Source organism: Arvicola amphibius, unplaced genomic scaffold (genome assembly GCF_903992535.2).
Source record: "Arvicola amphibius unplaced genomic scaffold, mArvAmp1.2, whole genome shotgun sequence".
Taxonomy (NCBI): Eukaryota; Metazoa; Chordata; class Mammalia; order Rodentia; family Cricetidae; genus Arvicola; species Arvicola amphibius.
In genome coordinates this window covers 12,033-34,732 of record NW_024582361.1, presented here as the reverse complement: position 1 = coordinate 34,732, position 22,700 = coordinate 12,033, and the positions used below count along the sequence as shown (strand labels likewise).

Sequence of the window (22,700 nt, the reverse complement as noted above, 5' to 3'; positions counted from 1 at the left end):
GTCACAACCACTCTGAAATGCAAGACCCCTCTTTGAAAGTTTCAACTGGTGATTTTTAATTTTGTGAAATGCATGCTTCTTAACTGTACATAAACTGGAAACTATGTGGGCTGGGTAGAATGGTGTAAGATCAGCGAAAAGCATCTAGAGAGCTTTGGAGAGGGCATAGGAAGAATAAAATGGGCATGATTAAAAGATTTATCTGTTAATTTATTTTATTTTTATACTCAGACCCTATTAGTCAGATTTTCGCCTGCTATAGTGAGTTTTTCTGAATCCTGAGTGGTTTAATGGGGTTTAACCCCAAAATAAACCTCAATACTAAAGGCATTGAAAAGCCAGGCACATATGGTTGCTTGTTACTTTCTTATCTTACAAGCATGTTAAACAAGCAGACCGAATATAAAACAAGATATCAATCTTAAATATTGTTATATCAAAATATGTAATTAACTTGGTTTGAAGCCCTGAAAACCTCAAGTCTCTTTGAACATAAAAGGTATTTTCATGAAATTGAATCAGAATGTACATTATTAATGGGAATGTCAACTAGGTCAGTCACTATGGAGATCAGTATATAGGGTCCTCAAAAATACTACAAATAGAGTTATCATATAACCCAGTTTTGCCACTTTTGTATTTATACTTTAAAGAAGGAAGGTCACACACTAAAGATAACTGGTTAGTTTTGATAATAGGAATATTATTAATAATATAAAGATGTGATTAGTTTGTTTTTAATTTTTTTATTGTTTTTATTAAGGTATATATTTTTTCCACTCCACTCCGTTGCTCTCCCTTCCCCTCTACCCTCTCCCATGGTCCCCATGCTCCTAATTTTCTCAGGAAATCTTGTCTTTTTTTACTTTCCATGTAGATTAGATCTATGTCTGTCTCTCTTAAGGTTCTTGTTGTTGTCTAGGTTCTTTGGGATTATAAATTGTTGTAGGTTGGTTTTTTTGTTTCCTGTCTAAAAGCCACTTATGAGTGAGTCCATATGATACCCTCATAAAAAGAATTTGGCAAAGTTTCTTCTGTTTCTATTGTGTGGAACAATTTGATGCATATTGGTATTAGTTCTTCTTTAAATATCTTGTAGAATTCTATACTAAAACCATCTTGTCCTGGGCTTTTTTTTTGGGGGGGGGGGGGACTTTTGATGACTGCTTCTATTTCTTTAGCAGTTATATGTCTGTTTAATATGCTTATCTGGTCTTTTAAAATGCATCTCATTTATTTAATGTATACCAGAGCAGTTTTATAATAGTTGTGCAGAATCTAGGCCTAAATGAACAAAGAATCAATTCTTACAGAATCCAGACTCAAAACCAGACCAGTTCCACTAATCTTTTTATTTGACACAGTTTACTGAGGGGGAAGGGGGATGACAGGATCAAGGGACAACTAACTAACACTTGTTACTGTCTTAGCCACCATTTAGAAACTGCTGATCAGTTTTCACATGTATATCATTAGCAAAGAAACATCATCCCTCCTTAGGATATGAAAGTGTTTGTTATTTGTTGTTTGAGGGCTGGAGAGATGGCTCTGTGGCTTAAGAAAGAGGACCAGTTTCACTTCCCAGCACCCACATGGCAGCTCACAACTGTCTAACTCCAGTTCCTGGGTACCCGACACCTTTATGTAAACATGCATGCATACATGTAAAAACACAAATGCACATTAGAATTTGTTGTTTCATGAATTTCACTACAGATTGATTAGAAATGAATGTTGACTGAGCTTCAGAATATGGAGGAAGGAAGAAAATGAATTTTATTGTATGTTTGTATTATGTCATCTGCATTTCTATTTTGCTTCTTGAATTCATTCTTTTCTCTTACAAAGGCCCAATTCAACCTCATTTACTAATTATTTTTCACACTTATGTGCATGTCTTTCTGCTTCACCTTCTTCCATAACATTCTTCTCTTTCCAGTAACCATTCTAGATCATCATAAAGATTATTTCCACATTTGAAATACTACTCAGCCCTTCCTTCTGCTTAGATGTTCAGCAAACAATTTTTACTTCAGTCAGGCCACCTTCGACCTCCAAAAGGTTACATCCTACCAGCCAGTGCAAGATAAGAAGGCAGTTGTTATCATTACAATTATATTTGCTGAAGATATCATTTATTTCCTTATACAAACTCACAGGACAAATATATATTCGCCATCTTTCTAGTCTGTAGCCTTCTAAAATCATGAGCATCTTCACCTTTCTTCACAGCTATTTTTTAAAATTTTTTCATCTCTCATACCAAGCTTGACAATGCAAATCAATGGGAGGAAAGGAGTCCCAAGAGTAGGCAAAAAAGAGTCAAAGATACACCTGGTCCCACAGGTAGGAGTCCCACAAAAACACCAAGCTAACAGCCACAAGACAAAGGACCTAGTACATATGATGTGCATGAGACATTTTTGCCTCCTTGAGCCCATATATGCTTTGCTTAGTTGACTCAGTGGCCTGTGTTTTGGGGGGATTCTCCATTTCCTCTAACTCCTAGAATTTTTCTGGCTCTCCTCCTTGGATTCCCTGACCTACTAGAAGAGAGACAAGATAAAGCACTACAATTTAAATCCTATATCTGTAAATTCTGGCTGTATTTATGTTTGACCAAAGACTACATATCTTGATGTCTAACATAAGATAGAAGCTCAGTAATTATTTGTTACTTCAATAAACTGTATCATACTGAGAATGAAAGTGGAAATTATTAAAGGGAAAGAACTGATTGCTAATAAATTAAGATCACTTATTTGATTACTCATTTGAGTAAAAGACAAAATTACTTTGCCAATAACTAATAAATTTACTTAGTCAAATTCTTCATAGTAAAGATATAACAGGTCCATATACTCACATACCTGCCCTCAAGTCCATGAGGAAAATATATAATATAGATTTTCTTTATCTTGAATCATCTAAATAGTTTCATTTTCAGTCTTCGAGCACTGGAATTACAACAGAACCATCAACTGCTCTTTCCCAAACTGTCATAAGGCTAAAGAAAAAAAGACCAGAGTAAAAAGAGCATTTCTCTTTCTTGTTGGAACCTTCTGAGAAACAGGGAACCTTTTGAAATGAGCTCCCCTACAAACACACCCAGTGAATTGCTAGCTGAATAAATGAAACACTGTCTCTAGACTTTTGAAATTTTTATCTCAATGGCACAGCAACATAAGACTTCTAGATGGACCCTAGTCAAAGAACTCACAGTTGTGTTTCAGATATAAATCAGTGAAAGAGAGCTTGCCTAGCATGCAAATAGGGACTAGATATAATTCCCCATACACACAGACTGAAACAATATTCAAAAAAGTACATTTAAAAGATCTCATGGCCGGGCAGTGGTGGCGCACGCCTTTAATCCCAGCACTCGGGAAGCAGAGGCAGGCAGATCTCTGTGAGTTCAAGACCTGCCAAGTCTACAAGCTCCAGAACAGGCTCTAAAAACTGCAGAGAAACCCTGTCTCGAAAAACCAAAAATAAATAAATAAATAAATAAAAGATCTCATGAGATTATTGTTTCTGTGTATTGTATCATAGAGTGCTTTGTACTTAAATCCTTGTGATTTCTAACTCTAGGGTGTACTATACTGGTAGATAGGTACACAAATGTGTGTTTTCTTCAGTCTTCAATACTGACAAAAAGTATATACACTAAGTTATGCACTCTATCTTAAAAAGATGATGAGTTAGTCACCCTTAACTTTCTACTTCTGAAATTTCCTTTATAATTAATTTAATTTTGAATAATGTTAAATAATTTTAATTCTACACCATTGGGTTTTTATGTTATTTTAATTGTTGTAGCCCTTGAAGATTTCAACACCGTGGATCAAATCCAGGGACCATGCATGTAAACAAATGCTCTACCGATTAGCTGTTCCTCTGGTACTACCTTTAGTTGTAAACGTCACAAGTCCTAAGGTTATCCCATAACAAATACAGATTCTACTTAAGTAAGCATGCTTCTCTTCAAAGTTTTTTTCAGTGCAATGTGGACATCCTTATTTCTTATGCTGTAGATGAAAGGATTCAGCATTGGCCCCACAATGGTATAAAATATGGTAGATATTTTATCACCTTCCACAGAACCAGTAGACGGTTTAAGATACATGAATGCTGCAGCTCCAAAGAAAAGAGAAACAGCTATTACATGAGAGCCACAGGTACTGAAGGTTTTTGACCTACCCTCTGCAGAATGGATGCCAAGAATGTTGGAAAGGATCAAGGTGTAAGAAATAAAGATAGTCAGACTGGGCACAATTACATTGACACCCACAACAATGAAAACCACCATCTCATTGATGGCAGTACTTGTGCAGGAGAGCTTCAGGAGAGGAAGTACATCACACACATAGTGATTGATGATGTTGCCATTACAAAATGTCAGTCTCAACATGCAAACTATGTGGGCCATTGCACCCACAAACCCCATCACGTATATACCAACTGTCAGCGAATGGCAGACCTGATAGGACATGGTGACATGATAAAGCAGGGGTTTACAGATGGCAGCATATCTGTCATATGCCATTGCTGTCAAAATGTAGCATTCATCAATAACAAAGAAGCAGAAGAAAAAGAGCTGAGTCATGCACTCTGCATGGGAGATTATGTTCTGCTTTACAAAACTCACCAGCATCTTGGGGATTATGACAGAGGAGAAGCAAAGATCTGTGAAGGAAAGGTTGAAAAGAAAGTAGTACATGGGCGTGTGCAGGTGGGGGGTTAAAACAATCAGAACAATCAAACCCAGGTTCCCCACCATGGAAACCACATAGATTCCCAAGAAGAGAAAGAAGAGAGGCAGCTGGAGCTCTGGCTGCTGTGTCAATCCCAGCAGGATGAATTCCTTCACAGAAGAGTCATTAAGTAAGGCCATTCTTCTCTCCGTCATATCTGTGAGAACAATAAAAATTGTAACATTAAACAGGAATATCAGTCTCTCCAAAGTACCCCATTAAAAAGAGATTACAAACCAGTTTCCAATGATAAAATCAAGCTCACACTTCTATTGGCTTCTGTTTTCTTCATTTTTGGAGTTCATATATACAAATAACCAGCAATAAATTGAAGGAAATTTCTTTGAGAATAGTATTCAGGGCACATATTTGTGGCTTTGAAGCAGGACTGTTCTTATACCTTGACAATTTATCTACCAATTAAGGTTCAGTGGTCATCTCAAAAGAAAAGAGACAGTATCTGGATTGTTCAGAGTTGGTTTTGGAGGAAAAAACATGCATCCAATTCATTGCTTACCTTTGTGCATAGGCAACTCACAAGTCACCTTAGTAACTCTTTTGTTCTACTCTCAGAGAGGTGCAAGTATACATATGAATGCGTTGTAAGGTGTATAGCCTAGAAAAAAATGTTTTTTGCTGTTGCAGCTTTTTGGTGGTAGGAGAAATTCATTTTTGCCTGAGTAATTCAGAGCCCTTGTTTCTCCAGATTCTGAAAAGCCATGAGTTGTAGTTCATGATTTCCAGTTGTGACTGTTTCCAGAATATCTTCGGTATCCCAGAGGTTGGTAAATATGTCAACTGATGTCACAAGAGTCACTTGGTAATGACCCAAGAGGGTTTCTTGAGTTTGTCCTCTTAGGGACCTGATTAAAATTTGAAAGACTTGTGATTACCAGGTAATTCCCCCAGAGATCAGCCTTTGTTGCCATGTTGCTTACAAGCTAGTTTAATAGTAATAACATTGGCTTATTGGAGGTATACACACTATTGTTTTCTTTGGTTGTTATTGTTTGAAACTTTTATACATATATACATTGTGTTTAATGAAGTTCATCCTCAATTTCTTCTCCTTTGATTTTTCTCCATTTCCAACCATATTCACTTCTAACTTCATCTCTTCTTTTCAATTTCTGAATACAATGACTTCTCTCATCACTACTGTATTACGAGTATAGAGCCATCTACTTGAAAGTAGGTAACCTCTTTGGCCTGAATTCTTGAAACTAAACATGATTCTCACAGTAGCCACCCACCACCAACAGTTCCTCAACTAGATGTAGAATTCATTGCCATCCCTCCTGCTCCATTCTAGGATTTTTATCAGGCTTAATTTTTCAGGGATCTTATGCATACGGTTAAAACCATTCTGAGGTACTTGAGCATATCCTGAAAATATTGTTTTGATGTAGTCCTCTTTGACTTCTTTATGGGGTGGTGGGGGTTGAGACAGGGTTTCTTTGTAGCTTTGAATCCTGTACTGGAACTAGTTCTTGTAGACAAGGCTGGCCTCAAGCTCACAGAGATTTTCCTGCTTCTGCCTCCCAAGTACTGGGATTAAAGGAGGGCACCACCACCACCTGGCTTCCTCTTAGACTTCTGACTTTTACATTCTTTCCACTGCTACTTCCTTAATAATCTGAGACTTGAGAAAAGGAGTGTGGTATGGAGGTCCCATTTAGGATTGATAATTCATATTCCCTTATTCTCTACCAGTTTACCCACTGAAGACATCTGTGTTAATCACCATCTACTGCTAAAGTAAGCATCTCTGATGAAAGTTGAGAGATGTACTAATCTGTGGGTATAATGGAAACTCATTAGGTAACAATTTACTACTGTATCAAAAGCAGAATAACAGTCATAAGCACATCCCTCAGGTCTGTGACGTAGCCTCAGTAGTTGACTAAAAGAACTACATTAAGAATAAATTTTGTCTATGAAGCAAGCCTGAAACCTAGTCCAAAAATGCTTGATTGTTGATTACTCCTACAATAATTAAGAAAATATTCCACTAGTGAGTATGTTTGCCAGGTTAGTTATCTATGACTGTAGCCTCATGTTTCATACCTCTGTGAAACTGAGTGCTGCATTTCATCTTTGATAGCACATATAGACTTTTAGCACTATGAATGATGGACAATACCCGACTCAGCTACAAAATTCTTACACAAGACATGACCAACTTTCAAATAATGATGCATCCTGCTATCTCTCTAAGTACAGAGAACAGTTAAGAGACAGCTATCTGGGAAGGATTTGCATCTCACCCACCATTGAATCACATGAGTGGAATGAAAACTTAGGATGATTTTATACAATGCAAGTAAAATTATGAAAACTTTTCATATCTGTGTGTTTGCATTAATGATTTGGAATTGGGAATTGTATATAGATGGCCCTGATCTACATATATTTTTAAGTATGAAATTGTCAAAAAATAAAAGAAGTGAGTACAACAAAATGGAAATAAGTATACATAGAAAAAGTTTTCTTAGAAATGTTTGTCAATAGACTACTAAATATACACAAACTTAATTTCTCTGTGTTTTGGCATGAATATATGATGTCTTGTGCAATATGGTCTAATTATCAAGTTTAGGGATAATAAAGATCAGTTGTATTAGCTTGAAAAATTAGGAAATCTACGGGGACACAATTGGCTAACAACTCCAAAATGGGTACCTCATTTGAGGTTCTAGGCTTTCCTTTATACCCTGTGGTATCTAATAGTATAGAAGCAGTGTCTCCAAATGATTAGATACTTTAGTTTAAACTCATTTTAGTCATGAAACTATTTTTGGAAGCTTATGCAGTAGTAGTTTATGCAGTATTTTCTTAAAGGTCCTTAGTGTTAGTTATCCTTCCTCAAACTCTCTACTCTGCCCTTCTATCTCCTGCCTGGCCCAATCCTTTTTGCTGTTAGTCCCCTTTTTTTCTTGCACTTCAACTGTGCTCCATTGTGCTATATTTTATTCCTGACAATTCTGGGACTCTTCATTAGAAAAGCATGAAAACCTGTCCCATATACTATGGATTCTCCATAATTTCCATTATTAGGTGAAATCTTTTATTCTTCTTTGTAATGCCGTCCTTCACACAAATTAAACATGTCTATTAATATAAGTCCATATCATCAAAGGGATATGACTATTTTCTTCAGAACCACTTCTGAAGTACTTAAAATAATTAACCTTATATATGCAAGGGGTGCTTTATAAATATAGATAGAAGAATGAACCAATTAGTATTCCTTCCCAGTTCTCTAAGAATACACAGTGGATACTACACAGAATATTTGTCCCACAGGCAAAAACTTATATATCTCCAATGCTCTTGCATATAGATAATAATATGGACAAGATGACATCAATTCAGCATGTAGAACCTCAGGTTCCTCTAGAGGTTATCCAAAGGAATCCTAGATCAGAGTTATTAAGTTCAGAGGGAAAAAAATACCATAGCTTCCATGCCTGAATGTCATTCTCATTTGTTGATAATACCCAATGTTTTTTCCAATACCTGTAGCATATGTTTAGACCAAGGAAAATCTGTAATAGTACATTATAATAAGGTCCTAAATTCCAAAATCAAACATCTCTTCCTTTCGGAACACCATTTAAAGCTACTAAATTTTGTGACACAAAATTAAAACAAATTCAGAGAAAAGGGGGGAATGAATAGCAATGGAAAGAGAGAAGTACACTATGTTGTAGAAACAAATACTACAGAAATAAGTAGGAACAGAAGAAAAGGTGGGAGACAGAGAACAAGTAAGTAAATTATTCCAAACTCACAAAAATTACTTAGAAACCAAAAAATTCCCCAAGGCGAACATGAAATATGACCAACAGAAAAGACATTCCACAGGGTCCTACAATGATTGGGACTTAACTATTAAAGGTATCTTTCTTCCCTCCTGGCCTACATGTAGGCCAACAGTCCAAGAGGGGAAAGAGACAGAAGGGAAACAGAAACCTTAGTGTTCATCCTTTAAGCATGAACAGAGACAGATTTGGTGAATCAGCTCAAATGTATTACAGAGAATAAGGAATATACAGGATTGGGGAGCCTGACTACAAACTTAGTTTGCACAAAGTGGCATGCTCCTATCTCAAGACTTTGTATATGGTAGTAGTTTCCTATAGCAGAGCTCCTAGCCCTAGTCTTCTTAGCAGGGAACTGTGTCAAGGGTCAAGCAAAAAAAAAAAAAAAAAAAAAAAAAAAAAAAGATGAGTCTGGTTTTAGAGACAGCTTTTTAGATAAGGTCAGTCCTCAAGCCCCAGGAACATCCTTAAGCCAGGCTAAATAAAGTCCAAGAAACATTGCTGGGGAGGAAGGAAGGACATTTTCATTGTACAGCTTATAGAAAGCTACCAAGCTATGGCAGATTGCAACCTCAACCAACCAGCAATGCCTTCCAACAGTGATTCATTAAAATCTATTCTATATAAAATGCTAAGAACTTTTCTGTGGTTACATTTGTTTTGATGCTCCTTTTTATTTGTTTCTTTTCTCCTGTCCATGTAAAGTACTTTCCAGCAATGTAAATGATAGTGCTAGTTGCTTCTTTGCTTGAAGTTACCCAAAACACCCTCAGGATCTTACAATCTACCTGTCCTCTCATCTGTGAACAACTCTGAACTTGTGGGAAGAGATATGATCAAAATTCCATTTATTATTGAGCACCACAAAGTTTCTTGTTCTCTGCATGTTAATGTAAATAAAATCTCTATATCAATTATCATCTACCAGAAGAAGCTGCTCTGACATGGGCTGATAGGTACATTGATCTATGTGTATAGCAATAATTCATTAAGAATCATTTTAATTTATGTCCATTTAAAAGAATAATAATAATATGTCATATCCAAGGACCTGAAACATATCTAGTGACAGGTTCTTGGCCCCACTAACAGTGTCAGCTATGCCAAGATATCCATTCAAGTAAAAATAGCCAGTTCAAAAATGTCACTAACCAAAAGGATACCATCTGTGTAAAGAATGAACCTCAATGCCTATCTCTTTCCTGTATTAAAATAAATTACAATTTAGTCGAAGACTGACATAAGACTTGAAGTCTTAGAAGAAATCATGGAGAAAATACTTTAAGACATAGATATAATAAACAAAGTTTTTCTGAAAGGGTTCCAGCAGCTCACAAAACAATCATAAGATAGATTTATATGTTTAAAATGTTCTTGCAAATTAAAGTCTATGACTAGAAAGATGGCAAAAAGGAAAGAAGAAAATATTTAGTATATACACATAAAGATCAATATCTAGAATAAATAAAAATAATATATTTAAAAAAACTATGCACTTGAAACAAAACAAGACAATCAATGAAAAGGCAATTAAAATGTACACACAGTTGTCCATTAACAAAACAAAAGTAGTCAATAAACATTTTAAATGTTCAAAATCACTAATCATCAAAGAAACACACATATAAACAAGGAACATCAATCTCACCCTATTCAAGATGTCAGCCACCAAGAAATCAGATAACAACAATGCGGAGGAGGATGTGAACTGAAAGAAACTTTTGTATATTGATTGGTAAACTCATCCAGCTAACATAAAATCAGTATAGAGATTTCTCAAGGTATTAGAAATATATCTTCCAAATGACCCACCCAGCACTACCCTTTATTTGTTATTCATCCAAAACTCCAAATCAATAAATTACAAACACATTATTTTCAAAAGCTAAATAATAAAAGAAACCTAGATTAAAAACAACAAGAGTCAATAAAGATGATGTTTATACATACAGTAGATTTTTTCAACCAAATGAAGAGTGAAGTTAAGCCTTTGTAGGAAACTGTATATATCTCATGGTGATTTTACTAAGTAACTCAAATAAGTCTAAGTAAGGCAAACATCACATCATATATTTTAACTCCTTTGTGGGTCCTAGACTTTATTCGTAAATAAAATTGGGTATTATCAATGACAGTGGTATATGTTACAAATTGTTATTTCTGTTATAATCAAATCATTTGTCTTTCCAAACAAGAGAGAGCATCAAGAGACATCTTAAAATATATATTTTACTATGGTAATAGTAACATGATTCAACATGAAAGCTTAACTAAACCCTACACTTCATGATTCCAGAAAAATATCACTAATTACATTGAAAAATAAGCATCATTTTGAAGCTCACAATGTGTGCACTTTCATATGACAGTTCTATAAGGATATATGTATTTTTTAATTTAACCATCAAAGCCTTGAAAGTTCTCTTCTCTGCTACAGAATCTTGGCTGGCTTCATAGCATCATAGACTCCTTCATATTTGAATCATTGTGCAATAATTCCCTATAAATTCTCATTGTTTCCTTGCAATTCATTTTTATTTACCTCCATTTCTTCATCATACACACACACACATATACATATATATATATATATATATATATATATATATATATATATATATATATATATATATATAATGAGTATAAAATTAACTTCTGCATTATTATTCATTTGGCATTAAAGCTCACAAAGATTTTTAAGAGTGGATTTTTTAAGTGTTGGAATTATATAACTATCTTTCTCTGTAAGAGAAAAACACTATAAAAGTTAATATATAGGGAAGGGAGGGATGGAGAAAGTGAGAGATGTCATCTCTAGTATTATAAATCATACTCATAAAGAAGAGCATGCATTCCCTGTAACAATAAACCTTGAGAACAGCTGGGATTCGATTGTTTAGAAGTAAACAACATTTTTTAAAAGGAACATCAAAGTAACAAGGAACAAAAACTAGATATTTTTATGACACTGTTCTATATCCAAGAATGAATGTGACAGTAAAAATTACAGATGTAATTCACATGTCAAGAAGAAAAAAATTAAATTCTGCTCATATGACATATGAAAATATGTTCTCTGATATTTTGTCACGATCGTGGGTATCTGAGAAACAGGGAAGAGATATAGATCTAAAAATACTCAAATAACCATAAAAATGCCACTCATTTAAATAAATTACACATTCCTTTACAACTTTAAAGATAAAAGCCTAGACTACAAAATGCTGGAAACTTCTTAATGATTTCTCAATATAAATCCTACTTTCAAGTAATACATATGGTAGTGGAGGGGCATTGTTGCAAAATGCCTTCATAATATTCAAAATCAAATCTCAAATCTGTACTCAGCATCTTAACAACTCATAATCCCCTCTGTATTTCAGTTTTCTCATTTCAAAATAAAAACAATGTCATTAGCATCATGTATATAAGGGAGTTATAAAAACATTCTTTTTATACACCTTAAAATTCATTCTTATTATAGTGTCTAGAATTTAATAATTCAATAAATTCTGTCATTAATGTTGAGAACAACAGTGTTAGACAGTATTTTATTTATTCAGTAAACCACAAATTTTACTGCATGTAATTTTTTCCTATATTTTTGCTGGTTAAATGACAAAAAAGAGAAGATGAAAATTAATATGATAAAATATTACAAAAAACTGCTCACATAGTCACTAGAAGAAAAATATTGAAAATTTGACTATTACATAACCTCTTATCTGTGTTAATTAATACATAGAAAATAAATCTATTAAATAAGAAAATGTCCATATAAAATTCCTACAAAGATCAAGAAAGAAATACAAGTCCATGGATATTTCTTAGATACAAAAGACATATAAGAAAAACTAGTAGTTAGTGTTGTGTTACATAAAATAAGCTAACAGAACAAGGTCTTAATGTGCTATAAAAAATGGGCACCCTCTTGGATACAAATAAATCAGTCTATATCTCCAGAAAAAGAATCATCACATACAAGTGATGTTGAACAGTAGAAGTACAAATGATACTGTAGAAAAGTGTAAGGTACTGAAGAAGTATGAGAAAGAAGAAAATAAATAAATAAATAAATGATAGATAATCAAAAAGTCAAAATTTGAGACAGATAGAGCCAAATAGAAGAAACAGATCTAAGAGAAACACCCACAGATAGATCAGCTTGTCATTCTCTTCACTGTTCTCTTCACAGCAAGCTTGACATCCTTGTTCCTTAGGCTGTAAATGAGAGGATTCAGCATGGGCACCAAGAAGGTGTGAAAGACTGAGAAAATTTTCCCTGGTCCACAGTTTCAGCAGATGATGGCTTGACATAAGAAAGTAGCCCAGATCCAAAAAAGAGACTAAGAGTAATGATGTGAGACCCACAGATTCCCATGGCTTTGAACCAACCATTACCTGATGACATTTGAATAATACTGGAAAAGATCAAGGCATAGGAGACTAAGATAATGAGGCTAGATAAAGAGATAACTGTAGTTACCACAATGAAACTCACAAGTTCATTAATAAAGGTGCTACTGCAGGAGAGCTGGATAAGAGGGAAGATGTCACACATGTAGTAGTTGATGATGTTAGAATCACAGAACCTGAGCCTGAGCATACACCCTGTGTGAGCCATGGCCCCAGCAAACCCCATCAAGTAAGAACCAAACATCAGCACAAAACACTTCTCAGGAGACATAATAACCTTGTACAGCAGTGGCTGACAGATGGCCACATAGCGATCATAGACCATGACTGTCAACACATAACTCTCTGAGCTCACAAAAAAGCAGAAGAAAAACAGCTGAGTCATGCATTCCCTGAAGGAGATGGTGTTCTTCTTTAAAACAAAGCTCATCAGCATTTTGAGGGTAAAAAAAAATGATTAACAGAAATCAATGAAGAAGAGATTGAAGATAAAATAATACATGGAGTGTGAAGGTTGGAATTCAAGAAAATGAGATTCATTAAGCTCAAGTTTCCCATCACAATGGCAGTGTAATTCATCAAGAACAGAAATAAGGGCAGCTGGAAATGAGGTTGGTCTGTCAGGCCCATAAGAATGAACTCTAACACTGAAGAGTCATTTTCCATAATCATTTGACTCACACATGTCACCTGGAAGAATAAGTATAGAAATCACCTTTAATCAATAATGCATTTTTTCACTCCAAGTAGAAAGCCTGATTTAGTGAATTAGAGGCATGGGTTGAAAGAACCCATAACCCCCAAAGAACAAAGCCTGTTCATGTTGATTCCTAAGTAATCCTTATTTCATTTGCCTTTACCCATAATATGTTTCCACAAAAAGGATGTCAAAAGACCTCCAGTATCTCAGACCATAATTTCTTCATTTTCCCTTGATCTTTACTAATAATTAAGATCAACAATACTAAACCCAAGATTTATGAAACTGAATTTCAAGAGAAATAGTCAAGAAAAAAATCCAATGCACACCACTGGAAACTGTCTTACTTTGGGAGCTCTGGATACCTTCCTTCTCACTGTTCTAGGAGAACCAAAGTTACTGATAATGAAGTATGGGACTGCAGCCAATACAAATAATGTATGACTTGCTAGAAGTGGTCCAATGTTGGAAATGACATTTCTATAGAAGGTTCTGTCTACACATTCAAAATAAAAAAAAAAAAAAAGCAATCTTGCTTGAGATTCCAAGGCACTGTTTCACCCAAATGAACATATGAAGGTAGGTTTCTGAAAAAAATGTACAGAAAAAAAGGTACAGAAAAAAATGTTCTCTTCTTTATGATATTCTCCCTGTGGGATATATGTGCCTCTTGAGGGTAAAAATTACAGAGTTTTACATCAAATGGATCTTTTGAGAGCTGAAATTCTATTCAGATAACTCTTTCCCAAAAGGAAGCCTCTAGTTCCCAGGGCAGAGTTTTGATTGGTCCCCTTTATCATTCTCAAGCTCAGCACATCTCTACATAGGAATATTTAGAGAATTGCTCACTTGACATTTTCAGCTTTAACATGAGCTTCTTTGATTGGAGTAATAAGCAGTAGACAACATGATTAAAATTCTACAAGCTAGATAAATAAATAGATACAAATATAGGTAGATTTTATATATAAATATATGATAGGTAGAAAGATATAGATAAATAAATAAAAGAAAGGGAGAAAGAAAAAAGAAAGAAAGGAAGGAAGGAAGAAAGAAAGAAGGATAGTTAAATAGAGAGAGAGAGAGAGAGAGAGAGAGAGAGAGAGCTGGATAGACAGACAGACAGACAGAAAGACAGATAGATTAAACTCTACAGATACATTGAGATAAACAGGCATTGGAGTAGTATGAGTTTACACCATTTTTATGTGTAGATGTAGATTTCAGTGACCATTGTTTACATATAATTATGTCTGCAAATACTTAAAAGTAAATCTTGTGCTTTCTTAATAAACGAACATTTAAATCATTGAAAGGGATTTAAAAATATGTACATTTTGAATTGGGGTAGAGTTTTCGCTTAGAGTACAAAATATTGTGGGAGAAGTTCATATGTTTTGCTCAAAAAGATAATGTAAATTGCCTTTCTTATCATAAGTGTTATGGCAAAACATATATCAGACAATTTAAGGGCAGAAAGATTTATTTAGTCTCAGAATTTCATGGGATTTTGGTCTACCTTTGCTGTGAAAGCACAGCAGTGGAAGAAGCTCTATTTTTCCATAGCAGCAAGATCATGAACAAAACACATCCTACATAGAGGTGACCAGAATATAGAGAATTTGGGCCAGTAAACCAACTTATATAACCTTCAAGGTCTTTCCATGGTAATCTGTTATTTCTGTAAAAGTCAGAGTCACCCAAAATGGTATAACCAGCTTACTGAATACTCAAAAATTATGAAAGAAAAGTTACACAAACTATTCATGTATCTTGAAAATTTCCACCCCTCACACATATATGTATCAGCTGAGGAAACATTCAAGTACATTTATAAGTAGTCTGTAAACATATACATTGTATACTAAAGAGAAATCACTAAGTCCTTAACAAAATCTTATATATTGACTAAAATGTTGTGAATTGTAATTAAAAAAAGACACAAATACCAAAATTTTCTGAATATATGTCACTAACAGAGTTTCACCTGCATGTTTGATTAACAATAATATAACAAAGTTGGAATAATGATGAATATGTTCAAGTATAGTCCACTAAAATTTATCTTCAGGTCAATAATAGAGGAACTTTTTAAATACTTTCTAATATCTTTATTTAATGGCTTATCAAGTCAGAAGAATATGTAAATAGTGATTTCAGAAAAAAAAACAGAAGTGGTAATACTTCTCTCCCATTTAAAAACTTTTGTTTGAAAACTTGATTTTACCTGATGATTTTATAGTCTACCCATTCATTAAGAACATTTAGAAAGACAGAAAGAGCACAAAGTTAGTTTAAACATCATCTAAATAACCAGATATGATTGAGACTTACTTTGTGGACTTTCTGTACTACTCAGTTTCATGCTGCAAATACCTAAAGATGGAAGAAAGATAGCTCTGATAGGAAAAGTAAAACATTATTGCATACTTCCATGGACATGATGGCTTAAGTAGTATAAAACTGGAATTTTTGTTTGGTTGTTTTTTGCTCATTTCCTTACATATAAAATTTTGTTCAAAGATTAAAGCTAATTTGTATTTAGAAAATGAAAGATCTTTCAAATGAATTGTGCACAAGAAGACCATTATAACATTGGGTTTATTTCCAAGATCATAGGTCACAACTCTCCAAAAGTATGAATTAATATTAAAAGGTCAAAAGAGAACAGCTATTACATCAAAATTTCTACTTCCAAGTACTCTTTACAAGGTCACAGTCTTGGGATTCACTGAATTACACTAATATCTTCACAGTAGAACACAGTGTTTCACAGTAAGTACAGATTATGTTAACCATTCGCGAGACATGCAGACAAAGCTACTACTTAGGTCATACTATGTGAGAATTATTTAGAAATCCAAATTCAGCTCTAGAAAATGCAATTCTCTGGCTGAACTTTAAATTAGACAGAGAAAACAGCAGTTGTTGAAACAATAAAACTGAAGCAATCTATCACTTCTAAATTAAGACTACAAAAAAGTTACATAAACAAGAGAGATTATTTTCATAACAAAAATATCCCAATATACCTAAAGTACCCAATCAGATTATGTAATAGGTAAATGTCATATGCGATCTTATTATTCAGATATGCTTTTGTATGAGTTTGTAGAATTGTTATTAACTGATCCTTTCTGGAAATATTTACCTCTCACATACTATCTCTTTTCTCGGTAAATTCTAGTGTTTTGTTAAGTTCCATGAAGAGAAGAGATGAAGTAGTACTAATTTAAAAAAACATTCTCTCTAGTGAACTATATTTTCCCATGAAGTATATGTCATGCTGATCTCATGGCTAAGCATGCTGACATTCATTCTGATAAACAATCCATCATTTCTAAAGATAACCCTCAACAGAAAAAATGAGTAAGAAGGCATTATCCTAACTTTAAAGTTCAGAATTGAAAATGGGTGCACACATGGTTGATTAAAAAACAGGGAAACTTCTAAATCTGTTTTATGGCTTTGTTCTCTGATATTCATGATCTACTATAAGAATAACAATTAGAGAAATTATCTAAGACATGTTTGCTTATACTCCAGTGTATTGATCAACATGAGGCTTATTTCTTTGTAGTATTCATTGTCCCTCCTGCTTTGCAGAAATCTGCATTGAGCGTCTAATGGTAGACATTTACACATCTTAATTCATTTGTAGAGTTGAACATCATCCTAAAGTCAAAGCCATGCAAAAGTCTTCAAATATTGTCTCTAAGCATTATGTGGGGGGAAATGATATAAGCAATTCACCAACTGGATGATGTTGCCAATTGCTGAAGTTGTGTTTTCTGAGGGAATTATCTACCACAACATAGAATCATAAAAGCTGTAAAGAGTCAGTCTTGCTTTCCACTTAGCCCAGGGATCTGCCAATTTCTGTGCAGAACTTCATGTTTCCCCAGCCACTATGTTTATGATGTAAGTCTCGGCTAGTGTCAGCTTTCAGGTTACAAACAACTCCTTGTCATGAAACTAGAACTGTTGGGTCATCATAACACTCTCCAAACCTGCATAGGTACATGTGTTAGACTGCACAAGTGATCACATGTTCTTCCCTTATATTAGAGTCATTCTGAACAACTTCAAGCTCTTTCTGTCATTCAAGATTCTCTTTGTTTCATTCTATATGTTTCTTTATTGGCTACACATTGGGTTTAAAACTAGGGCTTGTATTACTAGCTATATGACCTAAAACAAGTCAAATACAAAAAAAAAGAAAAGAAGAATTATATTAACCCTCTGTGTAAGAACTTTACATTGCACAAACTATCAGGTAGATGGAAATTTTATTTAGATTGGTATTATTTGTGGGGAGCGGTTCCTAGAAATAAGCAAAAGAAAAAATTATATATACACATTTAAATAAAGATTCCAGTAATTCAAATATTTGTGCTATAACCACATGTATATGAACATATGTTTTAGATATATACATAAATGTATGTGAGTATATGTACGTACATATATGATAATAATCAAACACGAGCTTATTCATGTAATTCATCATTGGGTTATAATGTCACCTTTAGCTTCTTTTTTCTAGAAGTAATTAGACTTTTCTTTAAAAAAAACATCATTATTGTTATATAACAAAGTGAATAATAACTTTAGATATTACATATTATTAATGTGTGTTTTTAAATGTAATTAGTTCCTATTAATAGTTCAAATGCAGTGACAAATTTTGTTGTATTTGTGACAATACAAACTTTTACAAAAATCACTGTCATTGTTAATGATATTTAACAATTATGAATATAAAATAGCCTAGCTTAGTCTTCAGTAATTAGAAAAATTTACCAAGACTCCAGAGAAAACACATAATGTCACTTTATAATGATGACATGCAAAATTCAAAATGAGAAAAATATTGAAAAACAATAAGCAGTGCTAGAAATAATGACAACTTCACCATGGTCACAAATTAGTCAACCATTCTTTCTTTGAATGCAATTCACAATTGTGTGTTGGAGGAGAACACTTGTTGGTTCCTGGCTGCTTATTGTCTCAGGCCCAAAATTATCACACAGGAACTATATTATTTAAATCACAGCTTGGCCCATTAGCTCTAGCTTCTTATTTGATAACTTTTACATCTTAATTTATCCTATCTCCATTAATATGTGCATTAACCACAATGCCATAGCATACCAGCTATGTATATTTCAGTGCATCTACCTCCAGTGGCATCTTCATGGCTTCTCTCTGACTCTCCCTCCTTTCTCCCAGCACTAAGTTTAGTTTTCCTCACCTAAGTCTATTGATCTATAGATATGCTATAGGCCCAAAGCAGTTCCTTTATTAACCATTGATATTCACAGCATAGAGAGGGGAATCCCACATAATCTCCCATTTATATCTACTTAAACTTTTATCATAACTTAGGAAAACTATATTATTACTATACAATACATTTTCAAATGAGCTGTACAAACACAATACCTTAATCAAGATCAGAAATACATATACACAGTATAACAAAATTGACCTTAAATTTGTTTCAATAAACCAAAATCCATACCAATGCAAATCTCTATAGAATATCCCCTTTAAATGTAAACAAACACTTATAAACAATCATTTAGGGAATTGGGGCATAGTTCTCTTCAAACTACTTCCTGCTTTTTTGGGTGAAGTAATTTTTGGAGTATTCACAGTAAGCTTTTGGGGGTTCTTGATCCATCAAACCACATTAGCCTGGCAGCAATCCACAGGCTCTCATCCTCTGTGGAAAGTAAAAAAGAACTATTTTTCCCAAAGCAACATATCCTTAGACCCGTATTTTGAAATCATGATACCTTTAAATATATATGCTGATTTATCTTAGCAGCCATTACAATAAAATATTTCTCTGTACCTAGGTCCTACACAGTCAAAAACTTCAAAGAAAACACAATAATATACATAATGAAGACTGTGTATATTTCATCTTTACTTGGCTTATTTGTTTTTTCTCTGTTCCTTTTTTCATGTTTATTTTATTATCTTTATGACTGTCTGTAACTCTCTATACTCTTTTCTTCTCTCTCCCAAGCCTACATACATTTATCTAACACTGTGAACCATTTAGAGGTCTTTTATATCTGAGTATGTAATATTGTGCATCTGTAATTCTTAACTGTCCAAGAGTGCTTCTCAAAATGCTAAGCACTTCTTAAACACTTAAGTTGTGGAATTACTATGGTATATACGATCTTTCCTGCTTGCACCACACAGTCCAACATGGTGGAAGTCTATTCACCACCTCTGTAAGCCATGCACATTGTCCCTGTTTTAGGCACTGCAGGTCTATATTGCCATCAAGCAAGTTATAGTACATTGTTCACAAACCCATTTAAATGTCAGGACTGCTTACAGGCAGCGTAGCCAAGAAAGCCAGCATTTCAAAACAGCGCAGCTTTTTTCTACCACTGAATCAAGAAAACCTCTCTTAAAGGAGGTACAGCATACCCCCAATAAAGAAAACCCATTCGAAAAAAAAGTGGCTAAATTAACTTTGCTTTTGTGTGTGTGTGTGTGTGTGTGTGTGTGTCTAGAATTACTTTCCAAGCCTTGTAAGGTTTTGCATGGGTTATAGTTGGCCACTTTGGTGCCAATTTGTTGTGAGGAGGCTGTTTGTTGGTTCCCAGCTGCTCATTGTCTCAGCCTCAGAATAATCACACAGAAACTATATTATTTAAATAGCTGCTTGGCCCTTCTTATTTGATAAATCTTATATCATAAATTGACCCATCTCCATTAATCTGTTCATCACCACAAGGGTGTGGCTTATCAGCAAATTTCTAGCGTGTCTGTCTCCAGCAGCAGCTCCATGGCTTCTCTCTGACTCTACCTCCTATCTCCCAATATTCATTTTAGTTTTTCCCACCTAGCTCTGTTGCCCTATAGATCTGCTATAAGTCCAAAACAGTTCCTTATTAATCAATGATTTTCAAAGTAAAGAGGGGAATCACATATCAAGTGTATTTAAAGAAATTAAATTATAAATTCTCTATAAATTTCTCTCTGAAAATATCAACACTAGTAAACTTATGAAAAAGCAATCATCTACTTGGCTTTCCTTAGTCATAGAGTACATAGACAAAAATTAAATAGCATTCTCTTACAATACAAAATATGTCACCTTGTGACTCTACCTTGTAGAAAGATGAAGCTGGATCAATACTTGTAATAAGTACCCAGATAAAAATATTTTCTAATATCCATATAAAATAATAAACAATTTTTGTGAAGGAACAAGAAGAAATAATACACTGGAAACCTTGCCAGAATATATAAACAAAGATGAAAGGAAAACATTAGAATATTGATAAGAAGGTGAGAGCAAAACAAAGTGGAGAAAAAGACTCAAATTGGGAATGTGGACTACGACAGCCTGAGTGCTTCATTTAATTTGAGTCTCCTTAGAGATCTCTTTAGAGCAACTTTGACATCCTTATTCCTGAGACTGTAAATAAAAGGGTTCAGCAGTGGCAACAAAAATGTACAAAATACACTGAGAATTTTCCCTTGATCCATAGATTCATCAGATGATGTTTTGATATGTGTAAGCATACCAAACCCATAGAATAGGGCAACAGTTATAATGTGAGAACTACAGGTGCTCATCGCTTTGTACAAACCCTTACCTGATGACAATTGGGTGATATTAAAAAGAATCAAAGCATAGGACATTAAGATGACGACACTAGATGCAATGACCACTGTGCTGACAACAACAGAAATCACAAGCTCACTAGCATAGGTGTTGCTGCAGGAGAGCTGGAGAAGTGGGAAGATATCACACAGGTAGTGGTTGATGATGTTAGAGTCACAAAAGTTGAGCCTGACCATAAACACTGTGTGGACAATGGCACCAGCTAACCCCATGAAGTATGAACCAAACATCACTAGGGAACATGTCCTAGGAGACATGATGACCATGTACAACAGAGGTTGACAGATGGCTACATAGCGATCATAGGCCATGGCTGTCAGCACATAGCACTCAGAATGGGCAAAAAAGCCAAAGAAAAACAGCTGAGTCATGCATCCTCTAAAGGTGATGGTGTTCTTCTCTGAAACAAAACTCATTAGTGTTTTGGGAGTAAAGACAAAGGAATAACATAAGTCAATGAAAGACAAGTTAAAGAGAAAAAAGTACATGGGGGTCTGCAGGTCTGAATTTAGGAAAATGAGACTCATTAAACTCAAGTTCCCCACCACAGTGACTATGTAGTACACCAGAAATAAGATGAACAGGGGTAGCTGGAGCTCAGGTTGGTTTGTCAATCCTGCGAGAATGAATTCAGTCACTGAAGAGTCATTCTTCATAGCCATTTTTGTCTCAGTATATCTGAAGAAACATTAGTAAAGGGTCACATTAAACAGGGAATTCTGTCACTGACTACAAAAGAACAGCTAGAGCCAGATGTTACAAGTTCAAGGTTGTCTGAAGGAACTAAACAAAACATTCAGAAAACATAGCTACTCATTCTGAGAAATCTCTGTTTATTCTTTTCCTATTCATGATTAGCATATACTCTGATTAAACACTAGCCCAACTCCTAAGTCTTTAAACAACCACTTTTTCCTGTCTCTTTAAGCTTCTTTTAGGATCAGGAACAAAAATAGAAAGAAAACATTACTCTTTTCTAAACCCATTATTTATATAGATTCAAGTTTAATGGGATGTTATTAAGATAAAGATAATTTATCTTTTTTGCCTGAATATGTGACTGTTGTTGTACCACACAGGCCCTTTCCCTCAAATATTCTAAGGAGGTTAATTTTCTGACAATAAAAAAATGTTAGTTATCAATAGAAAACTGGCTCAGACCTACTAAAATATCTCTGCCAGGGATATTACATGATTTCAATTTAAAAATTTCTCTTAAATGTTCTCTTTTTTTGCTCAAAGGAAAATAATGTCATTTGCATCCAATATATCATTTCTCTCAATTGAGACTCTTATAACCTAGTATTATAGGATAATATATTAGAAATAATATTAGTCAGGGTTCT

At 34.3% G+C, this 22,700-nt stretch overlaps 2 protein-coding genes and 1 pseudogene across 2 annotated transcripts; all 3 read right to left on the bottom strand.

Annotated features, from left to right (window-relative positions):
* Positions 1-3,964: 3,964 nt before the first annotated feature.
* LOC119805924 (olfactory receptor 147-like) lies at positions 3,965-4,909 on the bottom strand. Its single transcript, XM_038317698.1, has one exon. The coding sequence runs from the start codon at positions 4,907-4,909 to the stop codon at positions 3,965-3,967; it is 945 nt and encodes a 314-aa protein (XP_038173626.1).
* A 7,829-nt stretch (positions 4,910-12,738) lies between these two features.
* On the bottom strand, positions 12,739-13,678 carry LOC119805926 (annotated as a pseudogene).
* Positions 13,679-21,062: 7,384 nt separating this feature from the next.
* Positions 21,063-22,016, bottom strand: LOC119805925 (olfactory receptor 143-like). The gene has a single exon (XM_038317699.1). It carries the CDS (start codon positions 22,014-22,016, stop codon positions 21,063-21,065), a length of 954 nt encoding a protein of 317 aa, XP_038173627.1.
* Between the last annotated feature and the right edge of the window lie 684 nt (positions 22,017-22,700).

Coding starts and splice junctions, on each gene's coding strand:
- LOC119805924 (XM_038317698.1), bottom strand. CDS start 4,909: ATGACGGAGAGAAGAATGGCCTTACTTAATGACTCTTCTGTGAAGGAA.
- LOC119805925 (XM_038317699.1), bottom strand. CDS start 22,016: ATGGCTATGAAGAATGACTCTTCAGTGACTGAATTCATTCTCGCAGGA.